Raw genomic sequence first — 18,023 nt, 5'->3', positions numbered from 1 at the left:
CACAATCATCTCACACCTTCCTCTTTAGTGTTTCTAGTTTGCTGAGCGGGGGAAGTTGTAGAGAGAGGAATATGTGACGGATGCTGCAGCGTTAAAGCCATACAGCTGCGACTCTGCAGTGCTGTTAAACTGGCACGCTGCCACCACCGGCCCCGTGAGACTCACACTGTACTGATAAGTCATCTTCCGGAGCCACTTAAAGAGGGCAAAATGAACCAAATCATCCCCGGCTTCTCCCCCTGTGTGTCCCTCAGAGGACCAGAGTGATGGATTGAGATGTTTCTCAAACCCAAAGGAAAGATATTTAACAAATTAATCTGCTATCAATGAAAAAATATGGATATTAATTTACAGACAGTGGCTGTGATTAAAGTAATTGTACTTTAATTTTACACAGGAATTGAATTTTGGACTGTAAATCAGTGTCTTTACTTACTCAGGCTAACACGCTGCTGATCATCATATGATTGATATTTATCATATTTTTCGGACTCTGATATGGTAGGTTTGCCAAATGTCAGGCTCTTTATGCAGCTCCTCGTTTCATCCTTTGTCATTTTAGCTCCTGTCTCTTTAAGACTCACGGTCTCTAAAAGTCGATTTTTCTGCAGATTGGCAAAAAATCCAGGGGGAACAGGACAAAGTGCCTTTCAGTTCCACTTTATCCTCGTCCTAAAACAGATTACATTTTAATTTATACATACGTGTCTGAGCCTAAATCTGATCCTGAATATGACAGTGGACGGTAAACTAAATTCTTCTTATTATTCTTATTATTATTATAATAAAAATTATTATTATTATAATAAAAATTATTATTATTATAATAAAAATTATTATTATTATGATTTCAGGTCCATTCGAAGCTCAGCTGATGCTCATGCAGAAACATTTAAAACACAAATAAAGATATCTCCATGTCTGGAACATGAAGCCAATGTTATCGTCAGTGTTGTCATGTAACAAAGTACAAATCCTTTGTTTCTGTACTTGAGTATAACATTCACGTATCTGTACTTTACATGGTTATTTCTATTTCTATCAACTTTTACTGGTTACTACCAAATGAAATCAGAAGAAGGAGAGATGGTATTTTGGTCTGTATTTAGCTGCTTTACACTACAGTTTTCACCCATTCACACGCTGCAACACGGGGTTAAGTGTCTTTGCTCAAGGACACATAATAGACTAGCAGAGCCAGAAATTTAACCCAAAGACAACTCACCCGACTCGGCCTTAAACTAGTAATTGAGGCCATTAACTCTTTTTGCCACCAGCAGAGTCGCCCCCTGGTGGTAACTGCTATCTCTGTCCTCCTTCCTGTGACTTCACTTTTCAAATCAGAAGACTGTCTGTGGCAGTGTTCACCAATTGGTGGCCCGTGGGTCAAAACCGGCCCGCCAGCATCGGTATCATGGCCCGAAAGATGATTTAACAAATCTGATCTGATATGGAGTTTAGAGCTTTTATTCTGAAAAAAAATATGAACTTATTTCAAATAGATTCTGTTGCTAGAATTGACAGTTAACCTAAAACTAAATGTTTGGTTTGAAAAACACAAATAAAAACACTGCTGTTGTCATGGAAACAGCCAGGTTTGGAGAGTAAAATAACTACTTGCATGTGTTAGGCACAAAGAAGAAGCAGTAATTCTTAAAATTGAAATGATGCACAATAAATACTAACTTTTTTCAATTTTTCAAATATTCAATGGCTTACAAAAAAATTGGACTCATTTACGTGCTGATCCCTGTGTCTATGGTGTAGATACCATGTGATGGACAGCTAGTGCCATGCAGTAGGTGCTTGGTTGCAGGTGTAGGTTGCAGTTCCACCCCCATGCTCTTCCAGATAATGGTATCTTCTGGTTTCAAATCACACTGTTGCACTGACCAGAATACTTGGCCTTGACAACGGATGATGTCATGGCGAGTTTACACACATGGACCCAAGTCGAGACAACAACAACAAACTTCTCGGGTTACTCTTTTTTTCTCCTCAAACGACTGCAGTTACTGAAACTTTAAACTTCTCCACAACAGCCTTTAGTAAAAGAAATAGAAATAAAATAAAACCACCTAAGATTAAGTTCTCTTCACTTTTTTTCACTTATTCACTTATTTAACCAGGGGTTTGGCGTCATAGAGAGAAGCACACTGCTGAAATATTCTTCCCACCAAAACAGCAACAAGACTTCGACACACAAAGATAAATAAAAATAAGTGACTGCAGCCAGTCACACGTCAGCATAAGTCAAGAGCAGATAGTGAAGCAGACTGCGGTGTCGCTGCGGCGTCTATTTTTAAAGTGGGACGACTTTTATCTCCGCGGCGCCTCCCAAACTTTTGTCATCAACATGGGTCGTGGACGCCTTTCACTTCAACTTCCAAAAGTGAGCGTGAAGTGTGGATATTTTTAGACGTTCACACACAAAAAAATTGGCCAATTAGGAGCACACCCCTGTCCTGTCCCCAGAAGGCTTTGCGACTATTTGACAACAGGTGACATTATCATTTAATGAGTAATGAAAAACACAAATGTCTGCCAGGGGGTGGGAGGGGGCGGGGGGGAGCATGCACTAATCCTTTTATTTATTTATTTGTATTCCTCAGAGTAATTATGAGACTTAAGTGTTTCTGAATTCAAGCACGTCGCCCAAAATCTAACCCATCTGACAAATGTTACTGCAGTGTGGGCACGGAGGAATTATTTACTTTGTGAGTCATTTTCACAGACACAAATACCAACATCTTCACATATATGTACATATATATATATATATATATATGTACATATATACATATATATGTGTACATACATATATATGTGAAGATATATAGACAGGTTAGTAAGGACTGGGCAGTTAAAGTACAGGTCAGTGGCTTGGATGCAGAACTGTACCTGCAGAAATAGTGAGACGAGCGACTGTGCTCCTGAATACTGCGGTTCAGTTTCATTCGCCGAAACAGAGCAGAGCCCCCGTGTTCTCGAGACCGATCGAGCGGTGACAGAGGTGAGGTGAGAGGGGGCGCCGGAGCCAGACCCTCAGGACTCTCACACAACCTCAGCTGTCGTGTCAGCTTCCTCTGACTCATCGCTGCCCACTCTGGCCCCGCCGGAGCCGCAGACTCCCCCAGCCTCAACTGGATATTGGCTGCCTCGCTCTCTGAATGGCCTGTAGATCCCTCGTCGTCACCCCCCCCAACCTCCCACGTTGTACCACACAAACCACCACCCTCGTCTATTTTTTTTTTTTTAGCACAAGTCTCAGGCAAAACTGTCCTCAGTGCAGCGCAGGATCCAATAACAAGGCCTGCTCCCCCCCCCCCACGTGTCTCATGCCAGAGGAGTCAAAGTGCATCAGCATGCATATCCAGTGCTGTTGATCCTCAGGGCCTGGGTGCTTAAGCTCCAGTTTCCCCAGTTAGTTTGTTCTCTGGATTTATGCAGGTCTCCTTAATCCTTGCCCGTGCAGGTTTGTTGGAGATGTATCTGTTCCTCAGCCTCACAAGGAGTTCCCTCAGATTGAGGCCATTTCACCTCTGCAGCTCGTCTCCACTGCCGCTGCCCGAGTCCTGCAATGACCTCTGCTCATGTTCTAATTAGCCAGACTTTTTGCCCTTCAGGTTGTCGCATGTCTGTAACTCGTCTCTCTCTCTCCTCCCTCCCCAATCCCCCCCCCACCCCCACCCCCGAACATGTGCTCTCACGCTCCTTATCTCGCTGTTCACAGTTGCTCTGCAGCAACAGGAAGGCTGATCAGTGAAAGAGCAACAGAAAAACACACACACACACACACACACAAGAAGAGATTGAGAACAACCCCCCGAAAGAGGAGGAGGAGGAGGAGGAGGAGAGAAAAGTTTGGAGAAGAAGAAAAAAAAGCGGGTTGACTCATACCCCTCTGTGTAAATGTTTACGTGTTCTGCTAAAGTGTGTGCAAGGTTGACGCCCAAAACATGTCGTATTGTGACACCAACAGCCTTGCTCAGCAGCAGCAGCAGCAGCAGCAGCAGCAGCAGCAGCAGCAGAGCTCGCCTTGGCCTTTCGCCGGCCACAGACACTGCAGGCACATTAATATTCCCCGTGAGCAACAATTAGACCATGAAACAGCTCTCAAACAAGGTGCATGAGGTCAGCCTGGATGAATGTGGCCATGTCAGACACTTTTTTATTCTTTTTTTTTGGACACATTTAATGGCTGCACTCTGCAGCTCAGAATTCAGAAATACTATACTGCAGCGTTAATAATTTAGCAGAAAAAAAACCAGAAGCAATGTTGGACCTGTGGAACAAGTGCACCAGGTTTGCTGTTGGTAATGTTTTTTTGATTACTTTCATAACAGGAGGTACTGATTAATCGCTTTGCTAAAACCTCATTAACTTAGTTAAATTGCAAAACTGTTTTTTTGTTTTTTTGAAACAGCAGATTTTGGATGGGGAAGGAAACCAGCGGTTGGCAACTTCTCAGTTTTGCAAAAATGTAACTAAATGAACTACAGTATAAACACGGAGACTCTCATCAGGGTCATAGATGAGTCATTAAAACTCAAGTTCTCCAGTGATTGAGAAGTCGTTAAGTTCACGTCTGAGTTCAGTTCCAAGAAGAGCACAAGTACAAGAACAACATAGAGAACGACCATGTTCACTACTTTATTTTTTAACCGGCGCCAAGGAGGTTATTATGTTTTGGTTTGTCCTTCTGTTAGCAACTTCCTGTATACAGTTTTTTTACAGATCAATCTGAAAGTTTTGTGATGAGTATGTGATCAAGACAAGTATGCACATGATGAGTTGTATTACATTTAATTAGTGTTTTTAATAAAAATGACTTATGGAAGCCTGTTTCCGCCACATGGACGAAAAAGAAATGCATACCCAAGTCAATATAAGTCATAATTATGGGATATTAAGTCATAATGAGATACTATATCATAATTATTAGATACTAAGTCATAATAATGAGATACTAAGTGATAATTATAAGATACTAAGTCATAATAATGAGATACTATAGCATAGTTATTAGATACAAAGTCATAATTATGACATCACAATTATAAGATACTATGTCACAATTATAAGATACTAAGTCATAATAATGAGATACTATCTCATAATAATGAGATATTAAGTCATAATAATGAGATACTAAGTCATAATTATAAGATACTAAGTCATAATAATGATATACTAAATTATTATTGTGAGATACTAAGTCATAATAATGATATACTAAATTATTATTGTGAGATACTAAGTCATAATAATGAGATTCTATCTCATAATGATGAGATACTAAGTCATAATAATGATATATATAGTAAGTCACTACACCACTGAGTGTAACGAGAAACAGGCAGTATGACAGTTGCCAAATAGTGATCTGTGGCTCCTACACCTTGTGGCTGAAGAGTTTCATTGAGGAAGTTTGTGTTTCCTTTTTTTTTTAGCCCACACAGCTTCACAGGTACAGGTGTAAAATGGATGCACGCTCTTAAGGACTCAGATCAATTTCTGGCAGACAGTCACTTTTTGGCATGACGCCATTATGTAAAACACAAGTGACAGCAAGTGTTGAAGCCTGCACTCTCTGAGTGCTCTGGTTTTATTCTGTTATCTCAAGACCACAGAATAATCATCTCATTACCGCGGGATAACGCGACCCGTTGTCTCACAATGACGAGATAACAAAAGTTAAAAAGGTTCTTCTTCCCTCTTTACTAATCATTTTTTTTATTTATCAGAGATGGGGAAGTGAAGCGCCAGCAGCAGCACGGAGGCTCTGACACCTGCCAGCAGCTGAAAATGTCACAAAATGGAGAATCTGTTGATCTTTAGTCAAAGTCTATAACACAGGCAGAAACCCTCGTAGAGTGTGTGTGTGTGTGTGTGTGTGTTTGTCTGTCTGTTTTCATCTGAGGAGAATCTTTACACTTCAGCGATTCCTGCTTGTCACGTGATGATCACATGAATGAACTCGTCATCACTCGGGGAAACGAGTTCTGTTATCCTGAAATAACACATTAATTTATCTCATTATCGTGGCATCACGGGCCATTATCCCCTGATAACAAAGATGATTGTTTTGTGATGTTCAGATAACACACACACACACAAACACACACATATAGATATAGATATAGATATATAAAGTATTGAGATATTGCGATAATAAGAAACTAATATTACAGTCGTCATAGCTTGGCAAATGAAAATGTTTGTGGACCAAAGGTGATCACATTATAAAGTTGAAATTCATCCTCTCACATAATCTTTTAGTCCGTGATTATAATAAAAATAAGATCTGTTACAAAATGATTGCTATTGTCTGGTTGTTATTGTTCTGTAATTTAACACTTACACTCCATTACTATGTACTGTATAAACATACAGTATATACATAGGGTATAAGAATGTGCAATATAGAGTGTCTTATATCCCTTTTTTTTTTCAGCACAACCTAGGCAATCTGATGAAAATAAAAGATCTATAACCCCCCCCCCCCCAGGAGTTGTGTAATATTCCCACTGCAATTTACCATGGGGGTTAAACTATTACAGTTTTTACATGAAATCAACACTTCTTAGGAGCTGGAGTAGAGTCTGGAAAGATTTTGAGAACTTCAAATAAAACCAGATACGTTACAGCAGGGGTCAAGGGGTCACTTTCAAACTTTCTTTTTCATGATACATGATACGAGGATTTAGGTCTTTTAACACCAGACCCATCCGGAGTTGATCAAATCCCGAATTATATTCCAGCAGCACCAATTTAGGGGCTCTTTATCCAAATCCACCGCGTGGCTTCTCTGTGATGGAACGTATGGCTCCACCTCTTCACATCATTTCAAAATAAAAGCGTTTGTTTCGATATGGAACGATAAGTTATAAAATTAATCTATAAATAAAAAAAAAACATACAGAAATAATACAATATGACTTGATATTAATTAACGCCGAGTGTATTGCTGATGACACGTTTGCACAAGGAAACATTCCAATGGTTTCTGAAAGCTGAGAAGTTGCAGGTCAAAGCCAACGTGTGATAATTACGGTAATAACCACTCGCGCTGTTGCAGTAACACAGTGAATCAGCGGCTTTGTCGACACAGAGGAGAGAATGTAACAAAAGGTTATTTTAAATATGTTTCATACTGTTCAAATTTCAAATTAAAAACGCAAAATCTGGAGTTCATGTACAACTACAGTGTCTTTTTAAAATAACACTTTTACTTCATTTTAAATTGTTAATACGCCATTTTAACATGCTATAAATTGTAAATAACTGCCAGATATTGAAAGCTATTCTGTAAAAATGGGCAAAAGCACTTACTCACAGGACATTTTCTGGCCCTCATATGCTTTTATTTATTGATCATTTTCTCTGTGTGTAGAAAACACACAAGGACACGCGCTGACTTGTTGTTGGCAGCCGTGCTAACCTTTAGTCCGTGTTTAGAATACAGATTGGACAGTTGTGAGCCGATGTGCCCTGCCTGTTTGACATTCCTCATTTGTGCGCTTATTATTCACGGCCGCCACGATGAGACACAAAGGGAAGAGATATTCACAGTTTGAAGATTTGCTCCCGGACGACACGACTCGTGAATAGTATCTGTTTTTCCCTTCTGCCTTCCTCTCTCTTTTTTTTCTCCTCCATCGAGAGCAGAAAGGAAAACAAAAAAGAGAGAGAGAGAGGCAAAGAAACCTGCTGCATGAATTCAATGTTCCACCTTTCAGCGAGCAGCTTAAATCCCGAGCACTGCGAAAGAACACAGTGAAGATAAGATGCCCTGTCAAGTTGTTTCCTCCTCCATGCTCGACTTCCACTTCCATTCCAAGTCTCCTTTTCTTCCCCCCCCCCCCCCATCCTGGTGGAGAGAAGAATCTACCGTTTGTTTATGACACACTGAAGGACGGATGATGGAGCTCGTCCCAGAAAGTCAGCGGTGAAAAGGCCTCGCGTCGACGCGGCTGTCTTTGAACAACGATTTTTCAAAGGCAAAGTTTGGCAAAATGTTGCGAATTCTAATGCACATGACAGTTTACGATTGTGATCTCAGGGGGGGCTGATGATGAAGAGACAATTATTCCATCTCCTGTTTAATACAGAGCTCAATATAGCTGGTGAAGCCTCTCAGAGTGACTCACTCACGCACGCACACACACACACACGCACAGAGTTAATGTTTAACATGGCTGAGTCTGTGAGGTTTTTTTTTCCTTTCACACACGCACACACACACACACACACACACACACAGACACGCGCACACACACAGTGGCAAAAACACACCCCCATGTAGCACTTAAGCGATCACACACAGATGAGCATTAACGCAGAAGCTCTTTTGTTTTCACTCAAACACTATAAAAAGGCAAAACACACACACACACACACACACACACACAAACTTGTGTTTTTCTATCTTAGTGAGGACACATTGTAGACATAATGCATTCCCTATTTATCTAGTTCTTATTTAACCTTTATTTAAAAGGGAAAAAAGCCTGTGTCCTGGCAGCAGCACAGTTACAAACAAACAAACAAACAAACACAGAAAGCACAACAAGGTTACAGACAAACAAAACAAATCTAATAAGCAATTTTCAGGATCACAATCATAATCAATAAAACCCATCTACGGACAGATGTGTCCAGCATTCTCCCAAAAACATCCAGTTTCAAATCTTCAGTTCCAGGCAAACGAACAAACAAACCCAAGTCAGTCCTGACCCTTGGGACAGACATAACCTTAACCCAATTCTAACAATATAAACTAGAAATCTAAAACCAGGTCTTAACCCTGAAAAAGGCCCTTCCGTTAAAGTTGTGGGGCCCAGACACACTAAGTCCTCACTAGGATAGGTTTGTAAGTACATGTACACACACACACACACATAATCTGATTTCCATGACTTCGGAGGACATTACATTGATTTACATTCATTTCCTGGAGACGTAATCTTACCATAACTACAGTTCTACTGGCCTAACCCTTACCTTAAACGAACCATACAACATGTCTTCATATGTCTTGACATGTTATCGTTTACATTATGGGGACGTGTCATCCTCACTGTCCAATAATGTGACCGTGTAAACAAATTTAGGTCACACAGCTGTTATTCAGAGGACACTGCATTGATTTCCCTTCATTTTTGACAACCTAAACAAGGACTTATTGCCGACCTTAACCACAACCACAATTGAAATCTTAGCCCTAAACTTAACCGGTTTCTGACAAATGAGATTCTGCCTCGTTGGGACCAAGTTTTGGTCTATGTTAAGGACATAATGCATTCCTTAGCCCCCTTACCGTTATCTTAACCATCCCAACTAAGTGCCTAACCCTAACCCTTACCCTAACCTTAACCATCACAACTAAGTGCCTAACCGTAACCCTAAAACCAGGTCTTAACCCTGAAAAAGCCCTTTAAAGTTGTGGGGCCAAGACAAAATGTCCCCACAGATAGATTTGTGCGTGTTCTTGGACCTCACAAAGATATTAGTACACACACACACACACACACACACACACACAGGTCTCTGCGCAGCTAATCTTGTTAGGACCCTGCATCGACGTCTCTTCATTTGGACGGTCTAACAAAAGCATTTTCTCCAACCTGAACCATATCACGTTTAAATACCCTAAAGCTGTAGTGTGTAACTATTAAAGTCCCTGTAAAGCAAATACCAAGTTCCACCTCTTTACACATTATATATGTTAGAAAGCAGTGACTAGGAACCTATGACTAAAACCCCTAAACTAACTAACTAAAAACTAACTAAACTGACTAAAACCTGTTCCTGGTTGTGATCTTTGTTTAGTTTTCCCGCCACTTGACCAGGCCCACTTCCTGTCCATGTTGTTTTCATCTCGTCAACCTGTGTACATTTTCTGCAACATTCATCACATGTCCCTGCCAGGTTGTCTTTGTTTCCTGAGTGAACATTTCTGTCATGTGTTTATAGTGTTTGCCTGTTAATCTATCACCCGGGGTTGTGTTTTTGGGTTTTTGGATTTGTGCCTTGTCCTTGCCTGATTTGTTTGCCTTTGTTTGGTTTGGACTGATTTCCTGTGTCTGACTTTGGCTTCCCACAGGATTAAAGTGTTTTGATTTTTCAACTGGACTTTGGCCGTTTCATCTCGCCTGCATCTCAGTCCTCTGTCTTACCGTGAACATTGCACAAAAAGCTTTCTGAAGTGAGTGGTGAGGACCGGCCAAAAATGTCCTCACAAACACAGAGAGACAGGCACACACGCAGTGTACACAGGGTGATTATGAAGTCAGGCTGTGGGCAGCTCTCTTGGGTTCATTATGTGAAAGCAGTTTCCCCGAAGCGTTTCACTGTCGTCAACGACGTGATGATCAGAGGTTTTCAGAGAGAAGAGGATTTGTGCCGGCTGAGTGAATCCTTCTCATACAAAAGACAACAAACCCTCTCTGTCCAGATGGAGAGAGAGATGCACGTTAAAGCTGCCATCTTTCATGTAGCTCCTGCTTACCTGAGCTGCCTTTACACGCTTAACTCCTCAGAGACAGACCTGTGTTAGTCTGAGTCACTGTTGTAGGCTGTGGATATAAGCCTGCCATTGGCTGTTTATCTCACACAGCGTCCTCCTCCTCTTCCACTTACTGCCTATTATTGTTTCCCAAATCCCAACAACAACCTCTGAGTTACTAAACTACAACTATGTTTCCAAACGACTGAAAACATAGACTTTATATACAAATTAAGCACTGTTGCCTTTGCAGCAAGAAGACTTGGGTTCATGACCCGGTCAGAACAAGGGCCTCTCTGTTGGGTGTTTGTGTGGGTTTACTCCAGGTTCTCTGGTTTCCTCCCACAATCCCCAAAACATACAGATTTGGGGATTAGGCACATTGACCATAGGACCATAGATTGGATGGTTGTTTGTCTCAATGAGGCCCAGTGACAGACTGGCGACCTGTCCAAGGCCTTCGCCCTATGTAAGCTCGGATTGGCACCAATGCCCATAAAGTGATAGAAGATGAATGAATGAACTTCATAAAGCCACAATATCCTGGATACGGTGCAGCCATTTTGCACAATTGATGTCATTTGAATTGTCTGCAAGAAGTGATCGTAGAGTGGCAGAAGAACCCTAACCCTAACCCACCAGGCTTTTTTGGAGGTACCCTATTCGCGTGTTCGGTAGGTAGGTAGCATTTCCATTAAATATACTACCAAAAAAGTCCCAAATCATTCAATTTATTGGTACCCTTCCCTTGGGGTCCCGGAGTAAAGTATTGTATGGCACGGGTAGAGCTAGACCCACGACAGTCAGCTGATTGGAGCGACAGAAAAGCATCACTCCCTTGGGGCTGGTGTTTCTTCAACAGAGTTTGACGTCTTGTTGAAACAAACAGCGACAAACTGAGCATGGAAAAAAAAACAAGTTGTCCTCCATTGTTGTCCATTTCATGTCGTTGTTCGTTGTCGGCAAACTGGTACGATGTCACGCTATGTATCTCAGCACAGCGTACACCCCGCCTACCAAGTAAAGGTACTGTTCTCAGTCAAAACGCAAGCCTGACCAAGGACTTTACCATTTTGTATTGTTCCAAACCAAACTGTACCATGATACAGAAAACACAGTGACAGGGAGACTGCTCATTGGTGTTACTCAAGCGTACAATAGTAAAGTCGGCAGAGAACATATTAGTGCTACACATTACAGTTGACGATAATGCCAAAGGTAAAACTCAGCTTGAAGGGTAGAGAAATATGCACCAACTGTGTGTACAACCAACCATTTCTGTGACCTGTTTACATGTAGTGGCCCCAGAACACGGCCAGTGTCATGGCACCCACGTCGTTATATACAGTATTTGACTGATGGTAAAGAAAATGGTAAAAATAATCCATTATAATGAGAGTCACCTCCCCAGGTGCAAATGATCCCTCCAACATTATGTTGCAGGGGAATTGTTGTTGCAGTCTGAGTCCAGCACTGTCCAGGACGCAGGAAAGCAATATGTTTAAAGAATTACAAACAAACAAAATTGTTTTTATTTTTTATTTCACCCTCTGTAGCTGAATGACAATGGGTGCAGCCAGACCATTCTGAGGCACTGACACAGTGCATATGTTAACATCAGGACTGTGATTAATTTTGCATGACTCAGAGATGCAGCCGCTGACTTGGAAAAATGTAAAGCTCATTTATTGCATGTGCAGCCACTGTGTAACATCCAGCTGAATTGTGTTTTGGCTGAGAGAACGTGTACACAGGTATTATTGCATTTTCTATTACTGGGGTTATTAAATTAACACTGTGCATCATCTGAAAGAGAATCCCTGTGTGCAGACTGTTCTGCAGCAGCACTTCATTTTCTCCCTTAGCCGGAACACATTTGTGCGACAAAAGAGTGAGAGAGAGCCTGATTTCAAGTCACTAATACAGCAAGCTTCAAAGAGCTTTGGAGTCAGTGCGTGATTAGTTTAATTAAACCCTAAAGTCTGAGTGTAGAGGAGATTGGCACACATCTCCCCACAGTGACCAACTCTTGCCATCGATTATTCATTAACGACAACGACCCTGTCTGAGGGAAAAGCTGCTGCCACATCACATTTTTTTTGTGTGTGTTTTTTTCTCCCTACAGCCAGCTCTCCTTTCCCCCCCACGTCGCTGTAGGACGCCGTTAATCAGGCTCCTCTGAGGGAACGAGCCAACACATATTCATTTAATCGACTTCTGTAATAAAAACTCTCCCAGTCATTTGCCCACACATACAGTACACACGCTCCTTTTTCTTCATTCTCTTCAGTTCACTAAGTTAATGATTAACCTGCCTGTGTCAATCGGCCTCTCTCTCTATGCAAGAAACACACACACACACACACACACGCGTACACAGTCCTCAGCCATGGTGGAGAATGACAGTAATTTCCTGCCCCCGCTTCCTCCTCTGCCAAGCAACCACAGATGCTTATTTCCACGTGCAATTTCAACCTCCCTTCCCCTCCTTCCCCTTCCACCCAGAGCCCACCAATACACCCCAGCTCCCCCACCAACCAACCATGAGCCGTGCCTCACCCAAGCATTTAGCACCTGGCTGATTGCTACCAGTGTGGGGGTGGCATTACGGGGAGATGAAGGGAAAGAGGACTTGCAAACTGCAGAGAGGGTGCTACTTTTATTAGCTGACCATATTATCACAGCTGCACTCTACCGCTACGGGTTGACTCATCGAGCACAGTGGTATTTATTATGAAGCACTCTCAGGCAGGGGCATGCTCTCAGGGCAACATGCCCCGTAACTGACACATCTCAAATGACATGTCCAGAGACAGCCTGCCATCTCCACTTGCCTTGGCTTGCTGTTTGTCAGGCAATCACAATCCAGAGAGGAAAAACAGAGGCACGCTCGAGCCCGCTTGCATTTTAATGTTGACATTTATAGTACGATGCACGAGAGAGGCTGAAGATCTGAGGGCAAGGCATTGGTTCCACGCCACATGGGCAAAGAGAGGGCATTTGGCCACTGGAGCTGCACAGAGTGAGGATAAGAATAAAGCAGCAATGACACACACGGAGGAGGAGAAAATAGACGAGGCATGGGAGAATGAAAAGAACATGAGCATTTACAGCAATCACAGCCGCACTCACATTTCAGGAGTCGTAATAAAGCTTTGTGACTTCATGTGACCTGAACGCTTATTACACCCGTCAAGTTAAGTGAGTTAAGCAACATCATTATCATATTAGCATACATTGTATTCAAATTAAAGCTCTTCACAAATGCTTTCCGTCATCCAGTGCATGACAGCAGCTTGTTATGAGCCTTTTCATGCGTGTATCTTGGATGAGTCAGATATTTTCCAAGATAAAGATGAAAACATGGCTGATGAAAATTTAAATCCAGCCCCCGTCCCCCACTCCTCTCATCCCACAATCTTTGTTCACCAGAGTGACACCGACATCCACAAATAGTCTTCTGAACTGAACTTAGTGTCATACAAAATACAGTATGTACTGTATATTTAAGTGGAGAGCACTTAACTACTTGTTTGTGTTTTTATCTTAGCACAGCAGCTGTTGGCTACTACTCTAGCTGCTAACTCCCACTCCAGCTGCTAGCTGCTATTCTAGTTGCTAACTCCTACCATAGCTGCTAACTTTACCATAGCAGCTACTGTAGCTGTTAGCTGCTACTTCAGCTACAATTGGCTAACTCCCACTCCGGCTGCTACTCTAGCTACTAGCTGCTACCCTAGCTACTAGCTCCTACTCTCACTGCTAGCTGCTACTTCCACTGCCAAAAGTAGTGAAAAAACCTTGTAGAGTATTAAGTTTGATTGTTGCCTGGAATAAAAATAAAATCCACATTCCTGTTGTTCAGTACTTCATCTCCGACATTAAAGTGCAGTATTACTAAAATGACTAATGCTGGCAAGCATATCTGACTTGAAACTAAAATGTCTGTTGTTTCTGGCTTTTAATAGCTCAGGTTTATCTTTATTTCTTGGGTCTTTTGTTCTTATAGTCTACTTAAAAGCAGTTTGGTAATGTATGTTTTTAAGCTGAATCTGCTTTTATAGTACAATGACCTTGACCTCTTTAAGCCCATGCCCTGTTTGCAACTGCCCCTACTGTGACTGTCCACTCCAGTCATAGCTTCTGCCACCCATGCAACTTATGATGTGTGAGATCACAGACACAGAGATTACTGGCAGATTATCCTGCCCACGGGATCACCAACCCAACACTGGGTGGCCGATCACAGAACACCAGCTGCAGCCTCTGAAAGTACACAACACTTGCCCTTCAGTTAGTGAGCAATCACTTGGCAAATGTCATTGAAAATGGGTTTATTTTATGGTTTGACAGGTTAAAAGATGACCCTATTAATTTATTAATGCACTTGACAATAAATTCTGCCCAGAGTTAATAGTTCATACCAGACACACACACACACACACGACTCCTAATGCAGTGTTTTCTTTCACCTGACAATTCTGGGCTCCTTTGCTGTGAGGATTCTTCGAAACCCACCACAGGCATCCATCGCTTTACATCACCATCAGGTGATCTCTGAACTCACAGGTGCAGACCGACTCATTCTGTCACCACTGTGTTGGATTCACAAGTTTCATTTCTTGTTTAGATGTCATTTTCTGATCGGCCTTTATCTGCACAGCAGAACCGTGGATGTGACTTCACGAACTGCATTAAAGATAATTGACGTAGTCTCAAAGGGTGCAGGGTGAAGCCACTGTGAATGTCCTATAGAGCTATTGGCAGGAAAAGCTGCTGGGAAAAATGAACACAACCAAAGCCAAACCAGGGTTTATAGTTCCACACTGTGTCGTACCATAGTAAGATGAACATCTTTGTATCACTTGGTGAAAAAGCAGCTCTCGAGCTTTAATAACTTGTCCAAGACACTTCAAAATGTCCTGAAGAAGCTTGGGATCAAAAAAATCAACCCTTGGATGATTTGACCCCCTCTATATTCACCCTCTTTGGAGTACATTTAGCATCTTAGATGATACAATGATGAGCTCTTAGTCTCAACTACGACATAAGTAAGTAGTTGAAGTACATAATATCTAAAAATGTTCAGACCAATTCAGCAAGTTAAGATGAATAATATTCTATATTTGCCAGTAAATCCTTTGCAAGCGTTCACACACACACACACACACACACACACACACACAAATGGTGAGTTCACCGACGATGTTCTGCCAGGCCTGTGCCGCAGCCATGTTTTGTGGCCTTTTAGTCGCCAGTCTGTTCTTCGGGAAGTGAACCACATGCTCAGTTGCACTGAGGTAAAATGGCTGACTTGGCCGGTCAAGAATAATCTTCTGGTTAGCCATTTAAAAAAAGAAAACAACAAACATGGTTGCCTTTCCTCTATTTTTAGTGCTGTTTTTCCATAGTTGTGTTTGAGGGACTTTATATGAAAATGCCATCAAAGACAAAACAAGCTGAAGGTCACAGCTTCAACTCAAAGTCATATTTTTGTAGTAACGTTGAAGGAATGACAGATTGCTGCTGATTGAGGGACAGTTTTCTGATCCGAGACTGAGCTTCTGATCTGACTGTGCTGTTGTTTTTGTCCTTCACTTTGAAACAGGGAGCAACAAGGTCAGCACATCTCCACAGTAAAGTTGTTTTTCTTTCTCTTTCTTTCCTTTTGTGTCATTTTTCTGTCCTTCCATTCAGAGTCTTTCTATCATTGGTTCCTCTGGCCACATACAAAATATTAATGTGACAGTTCAGGTTGTTGAAGTGTGGTTCTATGAGGTTCTGAAACATTTGGTGCCTTTTCCACTATACGTCTGTAACACGCAGGGATCGCGTTAACCGAATATTTTCCGTCATTGACCGTTTTTTTAAAACGGTGACGGAAAAATCTGAGAGCCATCCGTCATTTTGACAGATTGCAATTCACACCCCTAAAAACTATGTTGATAAAAGAGGTGAAAAAAGAGGGATAGATGCAGATGAAGGACAAACTCAGCCCTTGGCCTCAGCGGAGCGAGGAAGCGGCAGTAAGGAGGTTAGGCGAGTTCAGTGGGAGCGGGAGTTCTCCTGGCTGAGGAGGGCGGATAGAAAAATGTTGTGCGACAAAATAAAGATTCCCATCGGAGAATCTGAGCATAATTTCTGACCTGGACACCGTACTCAATGCATCTCGCTATCCTTGTAGTGCTGACAGCGTGTTAAAGAGCTATGGACAGGAGGCTTTGGAGCGCGTCTGTGACCGGTGCAGCTGATCCACTGGTGCAGAAGGAGCGCATGTTGCGGGATTTCCTACCACACGCAACTACGCGCAAGCAGGCACGCGATTTAAGTCCATGTGGACCAGGAGGAAGGTGTGAGACCGTGCTTTTAGGCCACAGGTGAACTGTTCATATTCCACTGCAATATGAACAATGCAATTGAATATGTCATTATTATCATTTAAAGTGACCGGTAAAAATTGATTATGACGGGATTTTTATGACCCTGTCAGTCAAAATGACAGACAACGAAAAAGTCTGGCGGAACCTCTGGTAGCACGGCTCAGCTTGATTCTACTCTGTGTTTTATTGCTTTTCCAGTAGTGGTAGAACCTGGTACCTGGTGCTTTTTTTAGTACCTGCTCTGGTGAGGAGTCCATACTAAAAATGGCACGTCAACAGACTGCAGACCACTGATTGGTCAGCGAGTGTCTTCACTGGAAGAGTCATGAGCTCAATGTCAGACACAAGAATTAAACAAACAATGCTGAAGTGTAGATCAGTTAAAAATCCTGAAAACATGCGTTAATCTCCAACATTAAGCAAAGGACATTTCTAAAAGCTCAACATTTAACAGAGGAGTCTGGCGTATTTAGTGACAGCACTGATGAAAGCCGGCAAGCTTGAGTCCAATCACGACCCGTATTTCAGTTCAGTGACCGTGTCCGTGTCTGTGCTCCGGTCCTGCAGGTAGTACTGAACGATTCTGTTAACAAATCTTTTTAATGAACTGATTCTAATGATTCAGTTACACCGAAAACAACTGCTTTGCCCGTTAATAGTTGTGTTACCTATAAAACAACGTCACGGCACGGTTTCACGGTTGGAAAAAAAAGTAGGAGGAAAAAAACTATGTGCCTGATACCAAACTGAGTAGAGTAGAGCCGAGTAGTGCTATAACTGTAGAATGTGGGGGGAACGAGTCAGCACATACAACGTCAAACAACCACACTCAAAATAATTATCCCTTTAAAGGTGAATTAGCCAAATTGTCATGCGATAGAAAGCTGATAACATATTACATAAAAATACAACTAAATTTACAGCAAGAAGAAAATGAATTATTCAATGTTTCATTGTTCCATGGAAGAAAAGGATGTGTGGCCTTATCGACATTGTGCTAAGCAGGAGCCATATATGCTCAAAAGTTGTATGTGAGTTTAGGAGCAGCTACTGCCAGCAGACACTCTTCCCTCTCCCTTCTTCCACTTTCCTCACCCTTCATCCTCCTTTTATATGTAAATCCCCTCCACAAC

At 42.0% G+C, this 18,023-nt stretch overlaps 1 protein-coding gene across 2 annotated transcripts in view; it reads right to left on the bottom strand.

Annotated features, from left to right (window-relative positions):
* pde4a (phosphodiesterase 4A, cAMP-specific) overlaps positions 1-18,023 on the bottom strand; it is a 64,490-nt gene that overhangs the window by 22,127 nt on the left and 24,340 nt on the right. Inside the window, exon 1 of one of the 2 annotated variants that reach the window (XM_058654498.1) lies at positions 2,902-3,651. The exons of the other annotated variant lie outside the window; for it this stretch is intronic. Within the exon in view, the coding sequence (XP_058510481.1) occupies positions 2,902-3,095 (194 nt within the window). The 5' untranslated portion in view covers positions 3,096-3,651. Of the gene's footprint in view, positions 1-2,901; positions 3,652-18,023 lie in introns of those variants that run through there. 2 annotated transcript variants of the gene reach the window in all.

Source organism: Solea solea, chromosome 16 (genome assembly GCF_958295425.1).
Source record: "Solea solea chromosome 16, fSolSol10.1, whole genome shotgun sequence".
Lineage (NCBI taxonomy): Eukaryota > Metazoa > Chordata > Actinopteri > Pleuronectiformes > Soleidae > Solea > Solea solea.
The sequence above is the reverse complement of the archived record's forward strand: the minus strand, read 5'-3'. Positions and strand labels throughout refer to the sequence as shown.